The sequence below is a fragment of the Volvox carteri genome (genome assembly GCF_000143455.1).
Source record: "Volvox carteri f. nagariensis unplaced genomic scaffold VOLCAscaffold_32, whole genome shotgun sequence".
Lineage (NCBI taxonomy): Eukaryota > Viridiplantae > Chlorophyta > Chlorophyceae > Chlamydomonadales > Volvocaceae > Volvox > Volvox carteri.
The window spans coordinates 7,594-32,745 of NW_003307575.1; the positions used below are offsets into that span (position 1 = coordinate 7,594).

The 25,152-nt window shown below is 57.3% G+C and overlaps 5 protein-coding genes across 5 annotated transcripts in view; 2 read left to right on the plus strand and 3 right to left on the minus strand.

Moving 5' to 3' along the window:
- Nucleotides 1–3,625: 3,625 nt before the first annotated feature.
- On the plus strand, nucleotides 3,626–4,996 carry VOLCADRAFT_93484 (uncharacterized protein; the record flags this gene model as incomplete). Its single annotated transcript, XM_002952726.1, has 1 exon — nucleotides 3,626–4,996. The coding sequence occupies one exon, from the start codon at nucleotides 3,626–3,628 to the stop codon at nucleotides 4,994–4,996; it is 1,371 nt and encodes a 456-aa protein (XP_002952772.1).
- Nucleotides 4,997–5,920: 924 nt separating this feature from the next.
- On the minus strand, nucleotides 5,921–12,038 carry VOLCADRAFT_93485 (uncharacterized protein; the record flags this gene model as incomplete). The annotated part of the gene is made up of 7 exons (XM_002952792.1): nucleotides 5,921–6,005; nucleotides 6,572–6,618; nucleotides 8,590–8,988; nucleotides 9,686–9,859; nucleotides 10,426–10,625; nucleotides 11,256–11,299; nucleotides 11,566–12,038. 7 exons carry the CDS (start codon nucleotides 12,036–12,038, stop codon nucleotides 5,921–5,923), a joined length of 1,422 nt encoding a protein of 473 aa, XP_002952838.1.
- A 1,305-nt stretch (nucleotides 12,039–13,343) lies between these two features.
- Nucleotides 13,344–14,144, minus strand: cyc27 (guanylyl and adenylyl cyclase family member; the record flags this gene model as incomplete). Its single annotated transcript, XM_002952793.1, has 2 exons — nucleotides 13,344–13,703; nucleotides 13,980–14,144. The coding sequence occupies 2 exons, from the start codon at nucleotides 14,142–14,144 to the stop codon at nucleotides 13,344–13,346; spliced, it is 525 nt and encodes a 174-aa protein (XP_002952839.1).
- A 6,317-nt stretch (nucleotides 14,145–20,461) lies between these two features.
- Nucleotides 20,462–20,728, minus strand: VOLCADRAFT_37940 (uncharacterized protein; the record flags this gene model as incomplete). The annotated part of the gene is made up of 1 exon (XM_002952794.1): nucleotides 20,462–20,728. A coding segment is annotated over one exon (267 nt), but the record flags the coding sequence as incomplete, so codon positions are not given.
- A 1,789-nt stretch (nucleotides 20,729–22,517) lies between these two features.
- VOLCADRAFT_93487 (uncharacterized protein) overlaps nucleotides 22,518–25,152 on the plus strand; it is a gene marked incomplete at both ends in the record, with an annotated part of 7,672 nt that continues 5,037 nt past the window's right edge. The window contains 4 exons of the mRNA XM_002952727.1: nucleotides 22,518–22,526; nucleotides 22,706–22,844; nucleotides 23,329–23,607; nucleotides 23,935–24,962. Coding sequence (XP_002952773.1) covers nucleotides 22,518–22,526; nucleotides 22,706–22,844; nucleotides 23,329–23,607; nucleotides 23,935–24,962 — 1,455 coding nt within the window. The remainder of the gene's footprint in view (nucleotides 22,527–22,705; nucleotides 22,845–23,328; nucleotides 23,608–23,934; nucleotides 24,963–25,152) is intronic.

Consider the following 25,152-nt stretch of genomic DNA (forward strand, 5'->3'; position numbering starts at 1 on the left):
GATCCGGCACCAACTCAATTGCACCTTTGCCGCAGCGTCCACTGAAACAAGGCGACGTCTGTCGGGCTGCGGAGGATCGAGGGGGCGCAGGCGCCGAGTAACAGTGCCCGGCTGTGAATCGGACATTGTAGCGTCACCGTTGACCGGCGAAGGAAGCGGCGCCGGATCCACGGCAGGAGGAATAGGGACAGCCCGAGGTTGAGACCCAGAAGGCTGATCGGGCGAAGCGACCGTAGGCGCCGGTGCAAGCGCCAAGGCCGCCAACGGCGAAGTAACGGCGTTTACCGCCGGATCGGCTGAAGCTCCAGTATTCATTCTCGGGGAAGATAATGGAGACGAAGAAGTTTGAAGAACGGTAGCTAAAGCCGGCCGACGATAAAATGCAAGAAATGGCCGCAAAAGCATAATCCCAGAAAGAAAATTTTCACCGTCTCGATGCCAATGTTACGTTAATGCTTATCACAACCAGTCATGGTGGTGTCAAAAGACACCGGATGCGATACACCAGCGAAGATGTAGCCATCCAGTGTACGACCCGCACTAATGTACGACGTCGCAAAAGGAAGGTCTTGAGAATAGCTACGTGAACCCCGTTGAAGTGCATAGCTCGGAAACACCTATCTGTTTCCAGGGAAATGCCCTTTCTACGGAAAAGCCCTCGTAGTACGGAAAACTCTTTTCACATCAAATTTGAAGCCAACAATTATTGGAAACTGCTTTCCGAGCATCTCCTATTGACTTAGTATCCATGGAATACCCAATCCGTCAACTTTGCAATTGAGTTCCCTTCCCTACAGTCTATTTGCGACACTAGCTGCGACGAATTCGCAACAACTGATCATTCTGTGCTAGCACACGTCAACAACGCACCAATAGAATGGACAGGAGCCACCTGCACAGGGGGTCAAAGCCCCCGCGCGGGACATGGGCCACCGATGGCCACCGTGCCCCTCAGCCAACACATTCAATGCAGACTAGGAATGCTAGTTCGTCTGGACACCCCATGTTCATTGCCACGCAGGCTGTCAAACAGCTTTGTAATACTGGATTCACATGCTACGTTACGTTGTGAAAATTTTTTGGGAAAAGTGGGCCTGAGAAAGTCACCCAGTTCACATGGGACATTACGACGACGTTGTGTTCGTTGGCGCGAGCTGTGTAAACCATCTCCATTTTATGTCTTTCAATGGCCAAAACCTCAGCACATCCCCTTAGAATTGCAATATATAATTGAAGGGTTATTGGCAGCCCTGCCTACTGCAATGGCACTGCATCCCGCGCGAGCCGCGATGGCGTTTGCCCTAGCGGTCGCGATGGATGAAATTTTTGATACCCTTGAAGATATGTTCGATGCTCAGTGGCAGAGTTTGAGCGTGTGGGCCGACGCGGTGCGGCCCATGATGCCGGAAGTGCGGCCGACTTGCCGTTTCGCGGGTGGCTTCAGCCCTGATACTACAATGGGTTACATATTGGCTATGTAAGCGGTCGTGAGCGGTCGAGCAACACGAGCGGCGTTGTCCTTGTTCATTTTCTAAAATGAACTGCAGCGGTGTGACTAGAAATTCGGTCGGAGTGCAAAGCGCGCACAATTTGTCAAATGTGTGGTCTTTATAAGCGATTGGGGTTGGCCGTTTGTTATAACTCGCGAAATTGGCGATGCAATTCAGGTAACGGTACGAGGGGTCAGCGTTTGACGAAATTCACCCCCCCCCTCGGTCACTTTAGACTTTTCGTCCACTTTACCGGTAACGTACCGTTACCATGTCCGAACCGACCACTTTTCCCAAAAAGTTTTAACGTAACGTAGCATGTGAACTGGCTATAACGGCGCTAAATGCAAAAGGTTTGACGGAAGGCGGAGGGATGGCGAAGAACGGGGGGCCCACGTTGAGACAAGGCCCTTGTTAAACGTCCAATAAGTCCGCAAAATTTATAGGCTGCCCCGGACCAGCTTTAAGCATTGTTAAATTTGTTAACTTTGAGCGCGGAAAATCTCGTGACTTCTTTTTAAATTATAATATCACCCGGTCTTTCCTTTGCTTTCCGTCTACTACCTTGACTGCTTGCCGACTTTCGCCGTTGCCGTTGACCAAGAATGTCACAGAACCAGTCGCCCTCGCCGGTTCCGTCTCAGAACTATCCTACTTCATTACACAATGCCTTAATGGCAACCATTCAACAGCCAATGCAGAGTCCGCTGCCCCGACTGTTCAGCGTTGCCGATGTCCATGCTGCTACCCAGGCCGCTCAGAATGGGCAACAACCCAGCGACAATTTGCAGGACAACTGCCGTCCTCATTTCTCTTTAATGTTCAAAAACATTTTGCTCAAGCAGGAGCGAAATGGAGCTAAAAGACGGTAAAAATATGGTTTCGGGGCTGCTAGTGGAGACAGTACTTTGTTAGGCATTGTTAGCGCGCCAATAACTTTAGTGGAGATAGTTAACAAACGTCCACGTGGAGACTCCCTGTAACACTAGTTCCAGTCGCGGTCGCTATGACAGGAAGTGCGGCGGTGCGGCCGTCCGAGTTGGCTTTCTTGCCAAAGATGTTCGGCTTCAGGAATGCAAGTAGGGACATAATTGCGACCAATACTGAGTAGAAGGTTGCTAGGCTCCAGTTGTGGATTTCTGGAATGCCTTGGGTAAGATGAATCAGCTCCTCGATAAAGCGGATCGCCAATGTTAACAGATATCGAAGGGAAATGAACCCTAGATATGTTTTCAAAGTTTACACAAGTAAGAAGACCGCTCAGCTGAAAGAACGGGAAGTTCGGAATGAACGGAAAAGGGTCTTTTCCCTTGGAAACGGCCTATCCTTTCCAGGGAAACCAGAAGGTGTTTCCGAGCTACCTAGTGAGAAGCATTGAGAGTTATGTAACTGCTCTTGCATGTTACAGTTCCGCTGTAACGGCCACTGGCCACTGGGTCACTGGGCGTTTTGTAGCTGTGTTGCTGGGGAATGCATTCCGGCTTCTAAGCATTTGAATCTTAAAGGTGCAGAGGGTTCCGATAGAGCCGATAGATGTTTACAACTGGGTTCGCGTGAAGGGCTTCATGACATCAAGGCGGGTCTCCTGTTGCGATGATGGTTTAGTGCTTAACTGCGTTATACATCATGCTAGGTAAAAATTACACATCATGATACCAGTACACCTCCAGCGACCTGTCCGCAACGACCAACGGATACAGACAGCTAATTCCATGCTGAACACTTCTTTGTAGTACTAAAAATTTTCAAGGATACCTAACACGAAAAGGATAGCTTCCATCCCTATAGATGGATTGCAGGTTTGGAGGGACCAAAGGTGGTATGTTAACCCTAGCTGCTGAATATCACCGTTCGACGCAATTACAACCGGTCGGTTAAGTATAAGGAAATTGCTGGTGTGGTTGCGCCATCTAATCATATTGCATGACCACGTGCCACATTGGATGCCGCAGAATTCCAGAACTGCTGTTTGAGATCCAGAAGGAATGAATGCCATGTGGCTACTATTGCAGCAAATCTATAACCTGAACAGGTTATCAACCGAAATATAAAGCCCGGCAAGCCCAGTGGCAATATGCTCCAACCAAAGGAGCAAACATAACTCGACATCTCCTACGGCCCCCTAAGCCTGTTGGATGACTGCGTTTTGCGGCACAATTTTACACCACAGCTGCAGAGGCCTACACGGTGTTTCATTCCTCCGCGATTCCCATCACCGGCGGCCCGCGGGATTGGCGCGCACCACCAGCGCCACCACCACCGCCATGACGGTCGACGCGACCACCCGCGACCCCCCTTCGTGCGCACACGACCCACCATCAGGCCGAAGTCCTCCTCCGCCCACGGTTACCCAGCCCCTGGAACCCTCTCCACATTGCTGGCGTATGCGCACCCTGCCTCTACCCGTCAAATCCATTCAATCCACGACATCCAATACGACACACGTGCAGGTTGCCAGCGCAACCCCGGACAGCGACCACATCCCCCCCACTTCCATCAGCCCCCCTGGCGGCAACAACACCGGAGTTGCAGCTGCTGCAGCCGAAGCCGAAGCCACAGCTGGAGGACTCTCCAAAACTCGCGTTCCTGCGGTCGTTCGCCGCCCGGACCCAGATCCCGCTGTCGCGGTGGCCCTCGCAGCCGTCGCACTGGCGGTGCTGCCGCTCCTGCACCTGCTTCGCCATGCAGAGCTAGCGGCCCGTGGTCTCACCGCTGTGATGGCTTTTTCCACAGCAGCAGCAGCAGCGGCGCTGCCTCTCACACGTCCATCTCAGGCCGTGAAGCCTCAAGTGTTATATGGGCACCCAGGCGGTGCGCAGCATCAGAAGGAAGGAGAAGAAGAAGAAGAAGGGCGAAACCGATGTTCGCAGCTGCAAAGACAGGACCATCGCGTAATGGCGAGAGTGGCAGCGAGAGTGGCAGCGACAGCGACGGCGACGGCGGCAGAGGCAGGGGCCGCAGTGACCCACGGGTCAGTCAGCGGCAGTAGCTGCAGCGATAGCGGATTCCCGGGCGTATTCATCCTGCCTCTACCACGGGAGCTCGCGCTGCAGCCCGCAGCCCTCGCGGTGCTCCTGCTGCCTCTGCTGGCCTCGGTCGTGGCAGCGGCGGCAGCGGCCGTCAGCGGTGGCAGCGGCATTGGCGGCGGCGGCGGTGGTGTCTCCGCGTCCACCGCCTGGTGGCGAGCGGCGTTTTGCTACGCTGTAGCGCTTCTGGTACCGAGTCCCGGGCCACACGCGTCCCGCATGGCTTCTGCGGCGGCAGCGGGCGTTACGGTGCGGCGGCACCGCCGCCAAGTCCTATTTAGGCTCCTAGGGATCTTTGCACTACAGGGATTTAGGGTGGTGCTGTTGGCAGTAGCATATCTGGCGGTTGTACAGGCCAGCCGGGGACCAGCTGTAGCAGCCCCGGCGGCGGCTGTAGCGGCGGCTGCGATGGCGGCGACTGGATCCTTCTGGGCTCTTCACGCTGCAGGCGTGTTGGCGACTGTCGTACATAACAGCTGATGCGTTGGGGGAAGTTGAGGGCTGGCGGTTCAGGGTCCATGTGGTTTCATAAAAAGAGGGAAAGACGGATTGATCGAGTACCGTTACCCAGAGGAGCGAATCGAGGTTACGACCAAAACATGGCAACGTCATCACGTTTGTGTGAAGTGCGGCGGCTTGTACATAGAACGCAGTAGGGATAGCTGGGAAGAGAGGAGATGCGGTTGGGGGGGAGCAAGTCGTCCAGGTCTTAACAAATGCTGGTGGACTAGTTGGCATTGCTGAATGGTTGGTAGTGATGATAGGATTAGCTTGGTACTGAACAGTTGGCTGTTGGGAGGAATCCAATATCATCAAGCACAGGCACAAGGCCTGCCGTGCGGGGCTGTTATGCGGGGCTTTGCACAGCACATTACTCTTTATGATCCAGACTACTAGCCAGGACGGTATCCTGAATCTTGCATACCCAGTCAGGGAGCCATGTGTAATCCTGCACCGGCAGGTGTATCCTCCACTCACGATCCCCATGGTGGAGCCATGCATACAGGTACGTACCAAGCCTTAGCTGTGCTGCCATCATCACTTTGCATGGCATGCAGGCTCAGCCACCGGCTGGGAGTCCATGCACGTTTGAGTTTGCGGCTGTGGAACTGCAAGATGGTCATGGTCCAACAGACATGCAGGGAGCTGGATGGATGATACATCCAGCTGCAATCGGGTTTCTTTCCCTTTAATAGGAGCCAGAATATTGTATTGGGCTGGAGAAAGCGTCTGGTTGCTTGGGGTTCTCCAGATTGCATCTACATACTGCCAGGCCGCACTAGGGCTCCTTATATAAGGAGCGTGTGTAAGGGGGCATGTGCAAACATGCTCTCGCGTCAACGAAATGTATGTACGCATGCGGAGGCCTTGATGATGCCGCATTCATGCAGAAGTAGCGGCTAATTAGGAGCGAGCAGGGCTGAGGCCTGCTGCACGGGCACAGCTGGGTGTGGCGGTGTACGCTGTGCGTGAAACATGACGCCGGTGCCTGTGTGTGTGTGTGTGTGTGTGTGTGTGTAAGTGGGTGTAAGTGGGTGTGTGTGATGTTGTGTATGGGTCGGGCGCCGGAGAGCGGATGCTGGGGCGCGCTGTGTCTTCTTTAGCTTCGACATCATGGTGTAGTATGTACGCACCCGCTGAGAGAGCAGCGCGCAAATACGCACACTGAAAAGTACATAAAGAATACTTTGGAAATAGTTTTGGATCTAAGGCTCCCCAGACTCAACCCAGTTTCCGCACGGCGTGGAAGCTGTCACGTCGTCCTTGTGTAGACTTATCAATTGAGTTTAAAGTTACAAGTTACGCACACACGTGCAGGTGTGTCCGTAAAAGCCGGGGGGGCCATGGACGTTTAAGTGAACTGAACAGTGAATGTGCTTCATGTAAGTATGTATGTACGTACGTATGTAGGACGTGTGCGTAATATGCTCTCTGGCGCAGATTGGATTGCCTGTTCAGGACTCCTTACTTGATTCTTAGGTGGTGGCATTGGATCCGTACCCGGCACCCCACAGTACATTCTCCAGAGCGACCTTCAGTATGGCCTACTTGTACCTTGTCAAATACAAGTCCTGCTCAATGGCGGGGGCCTTCCTAAAAGCCTGAGGGGCGGTCAATGGCCGTTGTTGTTGCGCAGGGTGGGGCTGTTGACAACCTCTCACACTCACACTGGGCGCGGCGCACCTGAGCGAGCTGTGTCTGCTTTCCCAGACCTGTGTATGTGTGTGTGTGTCCTTTTTTGGTTTGGGACGTATTTTGACTTCTGTATACTTGGCACCCGAAGTCCCAATTTTTACGGAAAGCTGGCCCAACGGCGGGGTTCGAACCCTGGTTCGTTGAGAGGCCGGAAGCTGAACACATTAATCCTCAATTAATCCTCCACCTATAGAGTGCCGACGATACAAAGCAAATCTCCGCATTACAGGTGAATGAAGCTGCTGAAGGGGGTCTTCGCTCTGTCAGTACTCCGCATCGAGAAAGCTCTTTTGTGTTTAAGTCCCAGATAGCCGTGGATATATAGTTGCGGCAAAGCAAAAGCCCGCGACAAGTTCCCCCACGTAGGGGGAGCTCTCTTAAGGCATCATGCATAAGTCGCGATGTTGTTTGTGCCTGTAGCAGCCGGTACACAGTACGGCTCTACAAACACGCGCGAAGCGCGACCACCAGCATCTCGAAAGGCCTTTTCAGCGGTTGCCAGCTATTACAGTGTCTCGCAACCCAATCGTCACCTTTAACACACACATACATACACACACACAGCACGGCACTAACCCCGCCTCCCATACGCCACTTCGATATGGACTGATATCCGTATATATATTGTTAAAAGTTATTATATAGTTCAACACGCAACAACTACACCAAACTGACAACTCATCGTTTCTCGACACTTATAGTCACACACTAGTACTGCGCTAAACAAAAAAAACAAATTGCTCGTCCGCTCAGCCGCTCACCCGCACAAAACGTCCTGACATGCCGCGCTCCCCACACCTCTCTTCTAGATCCGATTGGATTTTAATCCCCCGCTGTCGAAATACCCTCTGCTGTCCGGTTAACGCATGCAGTACAGATCAGGAATGAGGCAACAAGTGTAAACGTCACCTGCAAGCCTAAACGTTTAACAGCGAGAAAGACCGCTCGCAAAACGTCTGTCTATATATGTCTTCTGTCTTTAAATATACAAACTGTAACACCCACATGTACATATTTACACACACATTCACTCAATGTATATATATCTGTCAGCAACCTTCAGCAAAAGCTTTTCCCCCCCTATCCCTTGGCGACCGAATGTTGAGCTATTCGGGCGAGAGCCGCAAGCCGCAGCTTAGGGACCAACTCCTGCACGGCCGCAAGCGCCTGTGCGTGTATGTATGTATGTATGTATGTGTTTGTTGGGGGATGAGGGAAGAGTGCGGGGGAAGGAGGGGTGTGCGCGGGGTGAGCACGGGGGTGAGGCGAACGAGTGAAAGGACTGAGGATGTTATGGAAGGAGGGGGTGCGGCGGCCGGAGTTACTCCGGGGGCCTCCGCAAGCCCTCACTAAGTCTGTAGCGTTACCAGGGAAGCGCCGGTTCAAGAGGACGCCGCGAGAGGGCGGCGGTGTGCGGCTGCTTCCAACCTCCCGCCCACCCATCCACCACTCACCCACTCACCCAGACATAGAACCCCTCTTCCTTCCTGCTGCCCCTCCGCCTCCTTCTGTGCAAGCAGTGCACTGCGCCTTTCCCCGCCCTCCCTTCCCTCTCCCTTCCCTCTCCCTTCCCCCTCCCTTCCCCCTCCCTCCTCCCTCCCTTCCCGCCCTCCCTTCCCCCTCCCTTCCCCTCCCCTCCCCCTCGCTCCTCCCTCGCTCCTCCCTCCCGCCCTCCCTCCCTTCCCCCTCCCTTCCCCCTCCCTCCTCCGTCCCTTCCCCCTCCCTTCCCCTCCCTTCCCCCTCCCTTCCCCCTCCCTTCCCCCTCCCTTCCCCCTCCCTTCCCCCTCCCTCCTCCCTCCCGCCCTCCCTCCCTTCCCCCTCCCCCCCTTCCTTCCCCCTTCCTTCCCCCTCCCTCCCGCCCTCCCCCCTTTTCCCACCTTAACGTCCTTGCTAAGCCGGGCGCTCAAGTGCAAGGACACGGCATGCCGCAGCATCCACCGACACAGCGAATTGCAGTACGCCCCATCCGCAACCGACAACGGCCCCCGGCCAATGCGGTCCAAGTCAATGACGCTACCGTGGGGCGGCAGACCCAGCAACATCGGCAGCCGTGGCGCGCCACCGAATACGACATACTGGTAGTCGTACTTGCGCCGTACAACGTGACCCGGCTCGGTGAAGGCGAAGCCGTGGCGCCAGAGGCACTCCGAAACCATCTGGTCCCCGCCGGGCGCGTGTGTGAAGGTAAGAAAGCACGCCAGTGCGTCACGGTATGCGATGGAGCGCATAAGGCCCACGGAGAAGATCATCCCAGCGCCGCCGTGTGCAGTGGCGAACTGGAGCCGCAGGTACGTAGCCACCCGGGGGGGGGGTGAGTGGGGTCGCGGACAGAAGAGGTCAGGAGAAGAGCCGTGGACGGACGTGACGTGACGTAAAGAGGATCCAACAAAAACAAATCCAGAAGGATCCAAAAAGGATCCGTCCAGGATCGACACATACCAGGAGCCTCAGCATGTTGGTGACAGTTTCCCAAATCTGAGCAGTTTACAGCACCCGAGGGAAAATTCGTCGTGGCAGCAAGGCGAAGAAATCTGTCCTAAACCGGTGTTTAAAACTCTAAGCCGTCGTTTTTTATATAAATTAACTATAATCGATTTTAGCACATCCTTGAATATGTCCTTCAAGCAGCAAAAATATATATTATTCTAATCGAAATTCAAACATTGCTTCCGAAACAAAACGCACGCAGCCCCTGTCACACCCTCCCCCCGCCCCCCTCACTCCCCCACCCAACACCGCCACTGCAGCACCTACTTCCACCCTTCCATCCTCCAACCCCCAACCGCCATCCCCCAAACCTACCGTACACGGAGCAGTAGAGCCGCTCGCAACCACGGGCGCACACGCTGCCTCAGGGGTACACCCCTCCCCCTCCCCCTTCCCCTCCACTTCCCTCCCCGCCCCCTCCCTCCCATGCTTCTTCGCCTCCTTCCCCCAGCACGCCGGCTCCGGACGATACCGTACTCCGGGCACTTGTGTGGTGTTTCGTGCAAAGGCCAGATACTCCTCCTTGCTAATGCGGGGAACGGGGTCCGCGGCGGCGGCGGACTCCTTCTCGTCTTGCCCCTGTCCTTGCTGCTGCAGCTGCTGTTTTACCCGCAGCTGCTGTAACCACATTTGGTGGTGGTAGGTAGCTCGTATATCCGCCTGGCGGAGGGGGACACGGGCACAGATAGGGGTAGATGGGGAACGAGGAATGTGTGTGAACGGCTGTGTGTGTTTGGGGGGGGGGGAGAGACGGCAGGACGCGGGCGGCAAACTGCTTTTAGGGAAGAGGAAGAGTAGAAGCACAAATCGGACAGGGAGGACGTCCTGCTTGTATGGCCTAGTACGGTATTACACCACACAGTACAGCTCCAAGTTCGGGTGAGGAAAAAAGAAAAAGGGGTTTGCGGGGTTCGATCGCGGTCCTGTGAAGCGATGGCGGCCATGTGAGATGCGTCTAAGGAACTGAGCCACGGGCAGGGCGGGCTAACGGAGTGCATAAGAGTATGTATGTATGTCGCATGCATGTACGTTGCATGTATGTATGTATTCATGTCGGGTCTGCTGCACAACATATCAAAGCCGACACCGCTGCAACTCTCATATCCACTCCACTCGCACATCCCAAACCTCAGCTCAGCTGACAACATCTCCTCCTCCCCTCCCCCCCTCCCTTCCCTCCCCCCGTCCCTCCCCTCCCCCCGTCCCTCCCCTCTTCCCCAACACACCCGGCCGGGAGCCGATAGAAAGATCTTCTCCATGGAGGGCAGGCTCTGGTTGGCCGTACGGCAGGGCAGGCAGCGCGGCGCGTTGGCATTGGGGTGGCGTTCAAAGGACCATAGGTTGTCGGACAGCGCGATGGGCTGCTCGGGGTCCAGATCGAGCTGGGACAGCATCTCTTTGACCGCGTCCAGGAAAAACACCGTGTCTGTCCGGGGTTTGGGGAGAGAGGAAATCCAGTGAGGGAGAGAATCCGCGCACTTGTAGTGTTGTTTGTTGTTGCACATGTAGGTATATCTACACGCATGTGTTTCGCATTGTGCCGGGGGAAGGAGGGTGAATCAACCGAATCGTATGATGACGCAAAGAGCAAAGGGTCGACTGTTTTGGGAAGAGGAGGGCGGGTGGGAGTGTAAGGGAGTAAGAAGACGAACCACTGACGATGAACGCCGAACCCGGAGGCGGACCGATACTCCAAGATTAGACACAGATATACTGCACCAGGAATAAAATTGTACGTTAGTGAATAATGGTAGTGGGGGGAGGGAAAAGTTATTTAATTTTCATATATTTTGCTGGTTCAACCGAGACGAGCAGAGGGCAAGAAGCCTGAAGGAGCAAAACCACGGAATGGACGAACGGCGAAGCGAACGGCGCCGGAGAGGCACCGCAGCACGCAGCAAGGTGGGGTTGGCACGGGAAAAGTGGAGCTTATCGACATGGGGAGCTCTTCATCGCGGAAAAAAGGAAGCTGGCCAGAAGCAGGGATGGGAGTAAAACGCTGGGGGTTGCCTGAATCCCACAAAACACCGTACTAATGCCGTACGCCGTCCCGTACCATCATCGCCGTACAGCAGCCATTTGTAGGTGTCGCCGAAGTGCCTGCGCCGGGACGGATGGGCGTACAGACGAGTGAAGATGGACAGACATTAATTAAGACGTACAGACGTACGCGCAAGTCCTAAAAACATCTCATCGTAAACCCTCGCTTTCAATGACAACATTAAAGTCAACTGGTACTATCCGCTAAAGATACCACTTGCCGGTGCGCGGCGAAGGGCGCCGCTGCTGCCCGCGTGTCCCCCATTTTCAAGCTCCGGACCATGCCGCCCAGCTCCGGCGACCCCTCGCTCGGGAAGAAGGCGTACACCTCGGCAGCGGCTGCGCCGCGTGCGTTCAGATCCTGGAGTGGGGTCTCCGCGTCTGTGAGGAAGAACGCGCGCACGGCTGGACCGCGCCAAGCGCGACTGGCAAACGCCAGCCTGATGCGCTTCATGCAGGTACCCGCGGCGAAGATGAAATCCTCGTCGGGAATTTGGGCGCCAATACTAGCGTTGGGGGTGCCATTGAGGCCGTTGACATGGATAAAGCCATGCCTGGGCGATCCGTGGGTATCTATGGATGGAGGTGGAGGTGGAGGTGGCAGAGAAATGGGGGGAGAAGGGCCACAGTCCGTGCCGCAGTCTACAGCGGGTATGGGCCCGGGATCAGGGACAACACCGTACACGAGCAGCTCGTCTACGGTGATGTTGCGCGTAGCGTGACTGGGCTGCCATAAAGCGTCAGATAAGCTTGCTGCGCCGAGAAGCAGGATCGAGCAAAGCTTTATGAGCCAGCCCATGCGCTGACTGATGTGGCGATTGTCATGCAATAAGAATATTTTATTGGAAGTACTGCTGATTCTAAATGAAAAATTGAATACTTTTAAAATTGTTGAGAGCGTAATCGTCGGAAGGTTAACTCGATGCGGTTAGCCAGCTTAAGTTACACATCATTGCTTTGGCTGCTCGTTTACGAGTGCCTTAATTTTATGGATAGAAAAGTTGATCATCAGTAAAGAAATTTATCGTAATAGCAGCCCTGCCAGTTCTGCGCTGTAGCGCACGCACGCAGCAACTTTGCCCTTCAACACCGCAGACGGAGTATGTCTGGAAGTTGGCAATACAAACGGATGCATGCTTCCCCGTCATAAATAAATGGGCACACTATGCAAATGCCCCCATGGCAAAGTACGGACAAACGAACGCCGGCGCGATTACTAGGACGCGTATGCGCGTCTGTAGCTCTAGACATCTACATCCACGCAAACCATGCTTCACACATATCAAAATCAGACGCCCATTCGGAGTGGCTTGCAAGCTGCACCGTAACGTGTATCCACCATAAACAGAAATACATTATCTATCCGCACGCCGCACGCCTATGCAGCTATAGGACGCCTTTCTTCCCTCCAACCCCCGTTTCTCCCATTCTTCTCCTCCGCTTACCACCAATTCCAGGTTATGCAGAAAGGAGGACTACCAGCCGCACACACGCACACATAACACACATTCACACATGCTGACAACAACGAACATCGAAATCTGTACATGTGTACATGTGTACATGTGCATATGTATGTATGTATGTATGCATGTATGTAAATGCAGTACTAGTAGTCAAGTGCGCGTGCGGGTAGGCATGTAGACGGAGATCCCCATCATCCAATCGCCGATATATGCAGTAATCAAACCATTCCACCTGTTCACCATCATCATCATCATCATCGTTCCGGCCTAAACAAAATGAAAACGATTATTTGTGTGATCCTTCGCATTCGCACCAATATTTCGCAAACACTCATTTCATATAGAATAATCTTGTATATATATACAGAATTCCCCTCCATACATCGGCAAACGAAAACAGAAATAGAGTTCCCGAAGCCGGTCGGCTTGCAGAAATAGAATCATATTCACGCCGTATACGAAAGGTATTATGCGGCCCAAACAGGTTACGTGGTGTTCTAGAAGTCGGGATTCAGAATTTCAGAATGTCAAACTATTTTCATTCCGCGGCCTTGTAACAGAAAGTGTGTTGGAAGACAGAAATGGACCCGTTCCCAAAACCAGAAATAGCCCTTTTGCCGATGTCTGGCCTGGTCCCCTCACACCGGTTGGTGGTTGTGGTGGTTGTGCTGCTGCTGCGGCGGCGGCGCAATTGAGTTTTGTGGCTTTAGTAGATACGTCTCCATAAGGCCCTTGCCCTTGGCCTCCACAGCCCCCGTGGGCTCCCAGGGCTCATCCGGCGTGAGGTCGCGTGTGGCCTTGCTGACGTGTATTGCCCCCGGCACCCCCGTACTCTCCATGCGGGAGGCGGTGTTGATGGTGTCGCCAAACAGACAGAACCGCGGCATGCGGGTGCCCACCACTCCGCTCATCGCGGGGCCGCTGTGGATCCCCACACGCAGCCGCACAGGCTCACCGCTGGTGGGAAGAAGTACGGCACTGGCGGCGCGGAGAATCGCCTGCGCGGAGGATGGCCGGTGTGTGGTATCATGTACGCCGTACGGGACGACAATATGCATGCCGTACTGTACGGCAGTTACTGCATTACGCCGCCACCGTACCACCTACCCTTTCCGCAACCCTCCTCTCCTTCGCCAGAGCCCCTTCGTCTCTCCCCCCTCCCGACATCATATAACCGCACTATAACCACCACGTCTGTCTGTCTGTCCTACCTTTGCAAATTGTACGGTACGGTGCGCGTGTTGCGGATCCACATCCCCCGACCGCACCGTCACTGCACCCGTCTCCGCGTCGACCTTCATAAGGCCCCCCGCCGCCACGTAGCAATCGCCGATGGTCTCCACCTTGTACACTCCGAACGCATCCAGCATGGCGTCCAGCCGCGTGTAGAGGTCGTTGAGGAAGGACATGACGGTGGCGGGCTTCACGGAGTTGCACATCGTGGTGAAACCCTAGGGGGCGGGAGACCAGGGGGGGTAGAGGGGGTAGAGGGGTGAAGACAGTGAAAAGGGGGCTCAGAGTGCTGATGTCGTACATTTGGTGTGCGGGTGAGTTCGGATGTTAAGAAGGCTCAACACTGTGAAAACAACCTGGGGACGTACACGCTCATACACACACGCTTCTCCCCCTCCGTTACCCCTCCGTCCCCCCCAGCCACCTGGATATCGCAAAACAGTACGGTGAGGGCGCTGTGGGAGGTGGCCAGGTGCAGAAACGTGTCGCCGGTGATGGGCAGGGCGGGGGGAGAGGCCGCCTCCCAGCGACGGGTGTACGTCCCGCCGCCGCCGCCGGCTGACGGCGCCGTCACCAAACCGGCTGCCTCTGCCTCCGCGAACGCCGCCGCCTCCAGGCCCTTAAGTGTCGGCCGGGCTGCCAGGACAGAGGGACTGCCGCCGCCGCCGCCGCCGCAGCCAGCTGCGCCGTCGGCATCGTCGACGCCGTGCCCCTCCGTCGAGGTTGCAGCCGCCAGGATGGCAATGTGCTCCAGGACTGCGAAAAAGACAAGATGGGCGACGAACAAAAGAACGACGGCGAAAGGACAAAGCGACGTTGTTGCGGTTAGGGCCGGTCGGGAACATAGGAGAGCATTACGTGTGAAAAGATGGAAGGGGGACAACCTTGGTAGTTGGTCGTTGACAGTTTCTTAGTTTTACGTTGGTTGGTTGGTCTGCGCGCGCGTCGTGCGCGTCTCTCCTTCCCAGGCTGCGCTCAGTCCCCTCCCATCTCTCCATCCCGCTGCCACATCCCCCCGCACCCAACTTCTACACACTCAGACATACAGTCATACCTACAGACATACTTACAAGCACATGCCCCTCCTCCTTCCCGTTTGCCCCATCCGCCCGGGGCGTCCTCTTCCCCCTTCTTCCCCCTTCTTCCCCCGCCCACCGTGCGCCGGGAATATTGCCTCCAGGAGCGAGTGCTCCGCCTCCATCACTCGCGCCAGCTGCTGCTCGGCCCAAACCCGGGCGGACACGTCATGCTGCGTCACGAGGATCAACTGTTCGTCTGTACGGGGATGACGTAAGCCACTCACGACCACCTCATGCCATACATCCATACAGTCGACGACGCGGCCGGCGCCGAAGCCCGTGACGGAGGCGGCGGCGCCGGCGGCGCCGACGCTAGTGGCTGACGGCACCTGGTACAGCAGCGGCGATGACAGGTGCCGTGCCGTCAGCCCCTCCAGCGCGCCGCCGCTGCCTTCCTGAACTGGAGGCAGGCCCCGCCCCGAAACCAACGACCTCGCCGTCGCCGCGACGGCGCTAGATGCTGCTGCTGCTGCCCCCGCCGCGTCGCCACTCTTCCCGCCAGCTACCCCATGCGCCAACGACGTCATTGATGACGGCTGCGAGTTGAAGCCATGCCGTACAGCCAACGTCTCAGCATCGACATCGCCGCCAGCTGGCGGCGGTAGCGGGGCCGGTGAGTTAGGTCCGGCGACGGCGTCCAACGGCGGCGGCGGCGATGGCGGCGGCGAAGCAGTCGAAGGCCACCGTACCGCGTCATGGCTGGCAAAAATGCTCCCGCCGACGCCGACGCCGGCATTACGGCAGCTGCTTTCGTTACTCTGTATGGTTTGTAGACCGACAGCAGCGCTGCACGTGGCCGCCCGCTGCGTCCAAGAGGTGTGCGTGTGTGTGCGTGTGTGTGTGTGTGTTGGGGGGGATGGAGGGGGGTTGATGACGTGAAAGGTCAGTGATATGAGGACGTGCATTATGCGTAGTATTGGTGGTGGTGGTGGGGTCGTGAGTGTTCAGGTCAAATTGGAATTTAAAATTGGAATTTAAAAAATGGGAAACAGGGGGTGAATCCTGCATTTTTATGGCATTGCATGGAACTTAAAAATTCCGAAATATACTTTGAACTTCTTCGTTCCCGCAAACCCTGGGATGTGCCAGCGCGGGTTCGAGTCCCACCTTCGTGGCTTAGGGTTGCATATTCTATAGGGCATATCGCGGAATCTGCATCCGCCGATCGGTACTTTTCTGAACCCCCGGTGATGCGACACCCCCGGAGTGGGCGTGGTGGGCCTGGTGGGCCGGATGGGACATAAGCCCCACGTGCGCCGTCGTGGCGCACGTGACTGTGGACAGATCCCATCACAACACCCACCTTCCAGAATCGAGAGAAGCTCGGCTGCCGTACTCCATGTGCGGCAGCCGCTGTACGGATGCTTGGCCCAAAGCTACCCGTACGGCTATGGCACATGCCCGGACTTGCAGGTCCGCTGCCGCCGCCGCCGCCAGCGCCGCTCACCGCACACATTGCCGTACCCAGTGCTAAATCCGCCGTTGTCCAACCAACGCCGCTTCCCAGCTCTGACGTTATCATGACGCCGTTGCCGCCGCCGCCGCTGCCACCGAGCGACTGGCCCAGCCGCGATGCCGACCGGCGGTACCGTAGCGCGCGCACGGATACCTTCGTCGCGAGATCCAACATCCTCGGCAACACGCCGGCGCTTCCAACAGGCGACCTGGCGCGGCCGCTGAGGCCGCCGCCGCCACCGGTGCCGGCGGCGGAGCCGTCACTGCATCGCGTGATCGACCGGGAGCATGGCGTGGACTTTAACACGCCGGCCGCAGAATCTAGACCGCCGCTAACGGCGTATCGCGGGTGTGTCTCCTCCTCCGCCGTGTCGGCTGATCGCTGATTTGAGCGCCAGGGCAACAGATTAGGCGGTGGCGGCGGCGGCGGCGGGCCGCCATCGCCACGAGGTGGAAAGCAAAATCCCGACAGCGGGCCGCTGGCGTGTTGTCCATGACAGCCGCCGCTAAGGCACATGGCCACGCCGGCGGGCAACTGGGACAGGGACGTGCCGCGGCCGTCGTACCCACGGGCACTGGCGGCGCCGGCAGTAGCGGCGTCGGCGCCGTTTGCTGCAGCGGTCGCCGCGAGCGCGGAATGCATCGAAAACCCCTGCGCGGCAAACAATCCGCTGCCGTCACCGTCACCGTTGCCGCTGCCGTGAAATCCGTTAGTGTCCATACCGCTATTGTAGCTGCGGTACAGGGAAACGCCGTGGGGGAGCTGGTCCAGTGCGTGATCAGAGCTGGGCGACGACGGCCCGTACGGCGCGGATGTCACGGAGGCCCATATTGCGGTGTTCTGCTTCGGGCTGCTGCCGGCGCCGCCGCGGTAGATCATCCCAGCGGCGGCGGCGGCGGCGGAACCGTCCAGGGGGGGAAGCTTGTGGTCGTGGTACTGTCTGTTGAGCGTGGGTAACACTGCGCTGCACGGGTTGCCGGCGGCCGCCGCCGCCGCCGCCGTTGCGTCACTGCCGCCGCCAAAGCTACACGCCAGAGCGCGTCGCCCCTGGGGTTGCCGATCCGATGCAGCAAAGGCGGCGCCACCGGCGCTGCCACCGCCGCCGCCTTCACCAGAAGCAGTAACTGCATGGCTGCCGCCGCCGCCGCCGCTGCCGCCGCCAAAGTCTGATACGCCGCCGTCGGCCAGAGCAACGCAGGTGGCGGCGCGCCGCATGGGCCAGCGGCTGCGGGCGTTAATGCGCGCGCCCCATGTGCTGGTGGTCAGAGCTTCAAGAAGGTTCTGCGAATGAGGCAGCGGAGCGGGCTGTGCAGCAGGCTGTAAGCATCCGCTGCGGTGGCGCAGCTGCAGCGGCGACGCGGCCACCGCCGTCACTGTTGCTTTCGACGTCTGTGCCGTACTGGTGATGCCGTACGCCATGAAAGGCGTCGGCATGTTCCATTCGGTTCCTGCCTCGGATTGATAGATACGCTGTAGCCGCTCCATACAAACCTCTGCCTCCGCCTCCGTGTGTGAGGAGCCCGTCAGCACTCGTTGCCGCCGCTCCTCATTTTGATGATGCTGCCGCTGATGCCCGTGATCCTGCTGCTGCTGCTGGCTATGCTGAAAGGGCTGCAGTAGCTCCGCCGCCGCCGCCGCCCCCATGTCAGCCGTCCCTATCGCTGACGTGGATCCCGCGCGCAGCGTCGGCGCCGTCATCCAGCCCTCAGCCAGCGCCTCCGACGCGGCTGTCGCCATGGACGAGCTGGCCAGTACGTCAGCGAACTGATGCCCCCCATCCCCCGAGCGCTCACCCCGTGCACGAGCGGTAGCTGGAGCACTAGCGATGGCGGTAGCGATGTCGCCGCCGCCATCACTTTCCCTCTCCATGCAGCTGGCGGTGATGGTGGTGCAAGCCGCTATACCTTGAGCAGTTGAGCCGACGGCGCCTCTGCGTTCATGAGGCTGCAGCGGCCGCGACTGAGCGGCAAGGCTATAGCTACCCACCTCTGCAGCGGCCGCTGTGGCGACAGCAGTAGCAGCGGCGGCGGCGGCTGCAGCGGCCCCGGCTGCTGCCTGCGCTGCGGCTTCCGCCGCGGCCGCCTGCGCCGCGGCCTTCGCCGCTGCCGCCGCCCGCGTCGCTTTGAAGATGGTATCTGCGGCAGTAGCTGTAGCGACGTCAGTGGCGGCGGCCGTCATAATCACGGCGAGACCCTTGCCGCCGCCAGGCCGCCAAGCCGCGGCCGCGGGTTCCCCGATCGATTCGGGAGCTAACAGTTGCGGACCAGGCATGGCATCGTCCCAGGCTGGCGACGGCGACGGCGACGGAGGCGCTGCTACAGCCGCGCCAACTGCTGCTGCCGCTGCCCCGTGGAGGCGTAGGCTTGGGTAGGCTACAAGCTGCAGCGCCTGACGAAGCCCGGAACCGGCAGTAGCTAGGCCGTTAGCTGTGTTGCGCGAGGGCGGCTGGGAATCCAGCCCGGCGGCTTCCGGCGTGATTTGCGGTAAGGGTGAGACGGCGCCGGTTGTCGTACTGGCACGTGTCACCGGTTGCAAGGCGCCAGGCAGGGACAAGCAGCCCTGCCCGGAAGCTGGAAGCTGGATCAGGCCTGTTGAGAAAGCGGGGGGGAAGGGGAGGTTGGGTTTATGGGAAAGAGGGGGGGGGTCGGGGTTGTGCGTGATGGATTGGGTTGGGGATGGTAGGTTGAGATGAAAGGGAAGGAAAGGCAATTAAACGTTGTTGACCGTTAGCAACGGCAGAAGAAGTTCCCGCAAGGGATCTATGTTGCGCGTTGACCTGGAATGCGTTTTGTGATGAGAAGTCGTAATACATAGCCCGCACCTCTCCAGCTATGGCCAGCGTGTACGCGCGACAACGCGTCATGGAGGCTCGATGGGTCAAGCGAAAAGAGTGTTGGGAGGTCAGAGCATCCACCAGGCAGATCCCTGAAAGCTGTGTTGCTGAGAAGCAGCTTCCCTGTGGAACATTCGTAGACGCTGATTGGCTCCGGGCTCGCGTCAATAAGTGCCTGGCACAAGACTAAGCGCGCCGCAGCTGAAGGATTACCCAAGCACGGCCCAGCGTGCACGTTCACGTTATGTCTTAATGTTCCATCGTCGTTTCTATTATTTTCTGTTGGCGAGGACGTATCTTCCCCCCGTCCGACAGAATGAATGCAGGCATAGAACCAGTTCCTGAAACGCATGGGTTAACCTGATATCCTAGCAGCAAGCTGACATACAACGTCCTCTTAAGGACCTCGACATCGCGGTGAATTCCCCGCCGTCGGCCAATAGCAGTACCAAAGGTCGACCCTAAACAAAACCGAGGTGCTTTCCTGATGAGTATGGCATATCACAACACAATTCGCTCATGTACGTCTCGAGCATTCAGTAACGTTCGGTAATAAAGGTAATATCATTACGATGGTCAGCTTGGACACAGTATCCCTTACGTTTTCATTTTTTGTGTTAGGAGCTTAACAAGCTTGCACATCCCAAATCCCTCAATGCCCAGAAACCAAGCCAATCGTCTGTCCATGACGGTACGGGAAACTGAACGGGAGGGGCTTGTACGGGACAGATATCGGCAAAAAGGATATTTCTGGTTTCGGGAACTGGCGCATTTCTGTCATCATTGGCAGCCGGCGGGGATCCCTTCGGGCCGAAGAGAAAGCTTTCGTACGGGATGGTGGGCGAATGGTTCTCTATTTCTGCAAGCGGGTCGGCTTCGGGAACTCTAATTTTGTTTTCGGGAGTTTCGGTACAACCCGAAATGCCCGAAGCGTTTGCCGATACCTGCTGGGGTTTCATCTACCGGTAAGGTTACCTGTCGGTTACCGGGTCGTTATCTCGAAATGTCAATTGCCCTACCGAAGGAATCCGGTTGGGTTATAGCTAACCGGTCGGTTACCGACCCTTTTATGCCATAGGGTGGAGGAGGGGTGATGTATGCATGGAGCTCCCGAAACCTCTCCTTCCAGGAATGTTGTGACTTATAACAGTGTGTTTCCACCCGCCTCGAAGGCTGCTCGCGTGTTTCCACCCGCCTCGAAGGCGGCTCGCGTGTTTCCACCCGCCTCGAAGGCTGCTCGCGTGTTTCCACCCGCCTCGAAGGCTGCTCGCGTGTTTCCACCCGCCTCGAAGGCGGCTCGCGTGTTTCCACCCGCCTCGAAGGCGGCTCGCGTGTTTCCACCCGCCTCGAAGGCGGCTCGCGTGTTTCCACCCGCCTCGAAGGCGGCTCGCGTGTTTCCACCCGCCTCGAAGGCGGCTCGCGGGTACAGTACAAGTTCACCAACTAAACGCAGCCGCACTGCTGCGGTAGTCCATACCTGCGTATGCGCGGCGGCTTTATAACATCTCTTCTTTTACATGCATGAACAGTTTAGTTTAGTAGTCGCCCTTACCTGGCCGCCCGCCCGCGTCATTTCTTTCATTGTTCATATTTTCAGATAAGGCTCTCCCGCGACTCTCTGGTGCCTGTTCGCTGTAACGCCAACGTCTATTTCGGAACACGGTGTCGCGGCACCGCCTACCCTTTTTCCTGGGCCCAGGTGTTGACCAGCGGGGGGGGCCCCCCGCCCCACACACACACAACCTCCGCGGTTTCACTCCAGTAGCTGTGTCAGCATTTGCCGTACCCGTCGGTGCTGCCGCCGTCCTCGACGATCAACTCCAACGGTGGCGGTCCAGGTCCAAATCCTGCACAGTACATGCCACACGGCGCCCTCAATGGGGCGCTCCTCGTTTAGTGCCTGCGAGCAACTTACATACATACGTAGGAAGGGCGGGGAAAAGGGGGGGGAAAGGCAAAACACACCTTAACCACACGCCTGTGCTTACACCCGCAGGAGGCAAACAGTTGCTTTTATCGAAACAATTGCTGATCGGAATATTTACTGTAAACTCGGTGCAGAAGCTACCGACACGTGGCCGGGGTTTTACACCGCCTTGTACTGCTGTACTGCTGTCGTACCTACCGGTATGATGACGCTCACGGTTGCATTGCTGGTGTCCACACGCGAACAACAACGGGAATCTAGTACGGCACCCCGGGCAGTAGCAGCACACCAGCGACTGCGGCCTACATCATTCGCATCATGACACAGCGCCATCTTGAAAGTTTGTGCGTTTTGTGTCTATTTAGCGCCGCCATGCGGGCGTATTAATTGATTTGCGCCACGGTGTGTGTACCTAAATGTTCGACATCCGTGTGAAGTGCGCGATATGCGTCGAGAGACGTAGGGATGCCGTGTGCACAGAGTCGTACAATGTACGAAAGCTTTACGATGCAGCGAACGTGATTTGCAAAAGAATAAATGGGTTTTGGGAAGCAGGTTGGATTTGCATGCGTCGGCAAGATGAACAAGGCAAGGCGACGTGGCTTGTCGACTGGCAAAATCTTATTCCGCAAACTTGTGTCATGATCCGTGCCACGTACGATTCAATCGGTGCCAATAGCTGATATGCGGTAAGCGGGGATGGCGGCGCGCCATTGCCGCCGCTGCCGCCGCTGCCGTGACGGCCGCTGCCACTGCGACCACCCCCAGCACCATCGACAGCGCTGCCTTCACTGCTATTGATTGGTGCGTTCTCGCGGCTGATGGCCGTGTAATCATGGCCGTGTAATCATTCCCATCGGCGTTATTATCGAGGCTGCTGCTGGCGTTGGTGTGGGTTGCTGCAGCAGCCGCTGTCACTCTCTGTCACTGAGGCTGTTACAGCGCGACTATCACTGCATGCCAAAAAAGGGGTCGCACTTTTGTTGACCCAACGCGTCGCAGTTTTGGAACATTCTCGTCCAAGCATCGTCAGTCCTTCACCCTTCGTATACGGCCTGTATCTAGCAAGCGGCTATGCCACATACTCTGTAATCTACAGAGATACTGAAGGAGATTGTTTTTGCCTGCCTACAACAAGGAAATTATTATCCGGCGATTTCAACTGCTCCAGGCAAATCGAGCCACCGATCTGTTTTATTGGCCATGAGTTTGCTAAATACAAGATGTTAAGATGCAAGTTACTGCAGTTTATATAACTTGTTCGCGAGCCCGTGCTTGCATAAAATGAACGAGGTTGGTTCGTTTCGTTCGGATGCACTTTCAGGTGCACGGCAAGAGGCATTTCACACGGCGGCTCTAAGTAAACCACCCAGCTTTTACTTACAACCGAGCAGCACACACGTAACACGCAAGCGCAGCTGGCTGTCCTAAAAGCCTGCTGCTACGCCTGCCGATGACCATGTCTTCTGAAGGCTGCACCGGACACAGAGCCAGATACAGCATCTCACCTGCATACAAGCTCAAAGGGCATCAATCTGCAGTCCTTTGCTGTGCGGCAGCTGGCTCGCGGGTTGTATCCGGAGCGGAGGTACGATACGGTCTTTTCGCTCGGTGCGGTTACAACGCCGGGGCGGTGTATGTTGTCGGCGGTCAGGGAGCCCAAAAGGGGCAATCACCCTCTTCGCATCCTCTTAGCTACAGACCTTTTTCTCCTCGTTCGCCCTGGGCTATCTTTTCCATGGGCAACTTTGCTTCTTTCGCTACTGCCGGTGCTACTGCCGCCGCCGCCGCCGCCGCAGTTTAACGAATTTATCCCTAGCTAGACGAAGGGACGTAGTTTTCCTTCCGTACATGTACGGCGAAAATAACTATCTGAAGGCATCCGAGGCACTCGTGTCAAGATCCTCCGAACCCATCCCGCGGTCCCCATTCTAACAGGATGGTCAACTGCTCATACACGACCTTCGAAGCGCGCCGTGCCTTTTACCCGGTACGGCATTGCCAGACGCCCGCGATGCATCGAGGAGACCCGTGGGTCCGTCGGTTGTCCCTGCCGCCGCCGCCGCCGCCGCCGCAAGCACCGTGACGCCTGCAGCGCCAGCCGCCAAGCCGTTCGTGAGCATCACACTCCAAGGCCCCGGCGGCCAGCCTGCTGCCGTCGCCGCAGTAGCATCCAATCCACTCAGCCCCGAAACCAGCATTTTTGCCGCCGCGGCATCGCTCGTACACCACGTGGACCTCAGGACCGCATCTGTCGTACAGACGTACGGCAATAATCGGGAGGAGGTCAATGGGCTGTGCGTGAATGGCCGGGGCACGCACTTGGCTGCGGGTGACGACGCCGGGGAGGCGCACGTGTACGACCTGACTGCCGGTGCGGTGGATTGCCGGCTGGCTGGCTGGCTTGGGTGAAAATGAATTCGTTGATGTACGTATCATTAGCTGACGACGGGAAACATAAAACCTGGCCCGCGTGAGTGCTGGGTGGCTAGCTTGGGTGAAAATGAATTCGTTGATGTACGTATCATTAGCTGACGACGGGAAACATAAAACCTGGCCCGCGTGAGTGCGTACATAAATACGGCTGTATGTATGTCTGTATTCGTACATGTACATGCACATGCACATGCACATGTGCATTTTTCATTAATATTTTATAAACTAAAGGTGTCCCCGTTTGTTTCACCCACTCCGGCGCCAGGCCGTGCGTTCAAGGGCATACGTAGCGTGCATCGCAGCATCTGCTCCTCCGTGGCTTTCAGAGCCCATAAGCCCTGGGACTTGATCACCGGCGGCTTGGACGCCACGGTCGCAAAGTACGACTTCTCGAGGCCCAAATGTATCGACCGGTGGGACATGAACGCGCTCATGGCGGCGGCAGGGCCCACCGGCAGCGGCGGCGGCCAGATATTCAACCCGCCGTTCGTACATCAGGTGGCGGTGCCGCCAGCACCGGGCGACATCAGGCCGCTGTGCCAGTGGGTGGCGGCGGCGCGCGGCGACGGTGCCGTCGTGGTGTTGGACGCTGACGTCAGCAGTGCCGCCAGCGATGCGTCGGGGCCGACGACGCAGGTTATGGCGGCGTCGGCGACGTCCGCATCTGCCCGCGGCCGCAGCGGCGGCGGCCGCGTCGGCGGCGCTGGAGGAGGTGGAAAGGGCAGGTCGTCGATGCAACCTTTGGTATTGGATCGGGACGCGGGGGGCCATACAATGCCGGTGTGCTCTGTCGCATTTGCGCCGTACTCCGCCGCATCCTCCGCGGCGGCGATGGCCGTTGTCGGTGAAGGGGCGGCGGCGCCGCCGCCGCCGCCGCCAGGCTGTTGCAGACTGTACTCTGCCGCGGAGGATTGCCGGGTCATCCTATGGGATGTGGGCGCTGCGTTGGAGGCGCGGGCCGCGGGATCACAGCTCGTTAGGCCGCAGGCGGGGGGGATAGCAGCGGCCTGGAAAGGGAGGGAGGGGGGGGAAGCTGTGCATTACGGAGTGGGAGCGGGTGTTGCGGTTGCTGCCTCGTCCGGGGATGATGACGGCACGGAGGAGGAGGAGGAGGAGATAAAGGGAAAAGGGGAAGCGAGGGGGAAAGGAGAGGAGGGGGGCAGGGTGGCGGTGTTAGGGGAGGTACGGCATGGCCGGAAGGTGAATCAGTTATGCTGCATGGAGCTGGACGGCCAGGAGCTGGTGCCGGTGGCCGCTGTCAGCAAGTTTGTGGTTGTGTATCGGACAACGCCCGTGGGGATTTAATGGAGTGATGGGATCATTTTGTTGCTGTGAAGGGGAAAATGTGAGGGAAGGCGCCTGGCATCGAGGCAGGCGGCGCGATTGGAGAGAGCTGCAGACCGCAGCTGGAGTGACATAATGCCAGAATGATTTTTCCTTCCGTTCAGAAATGCACGGTCGTACATCGGCTGGTTGCCTTTTA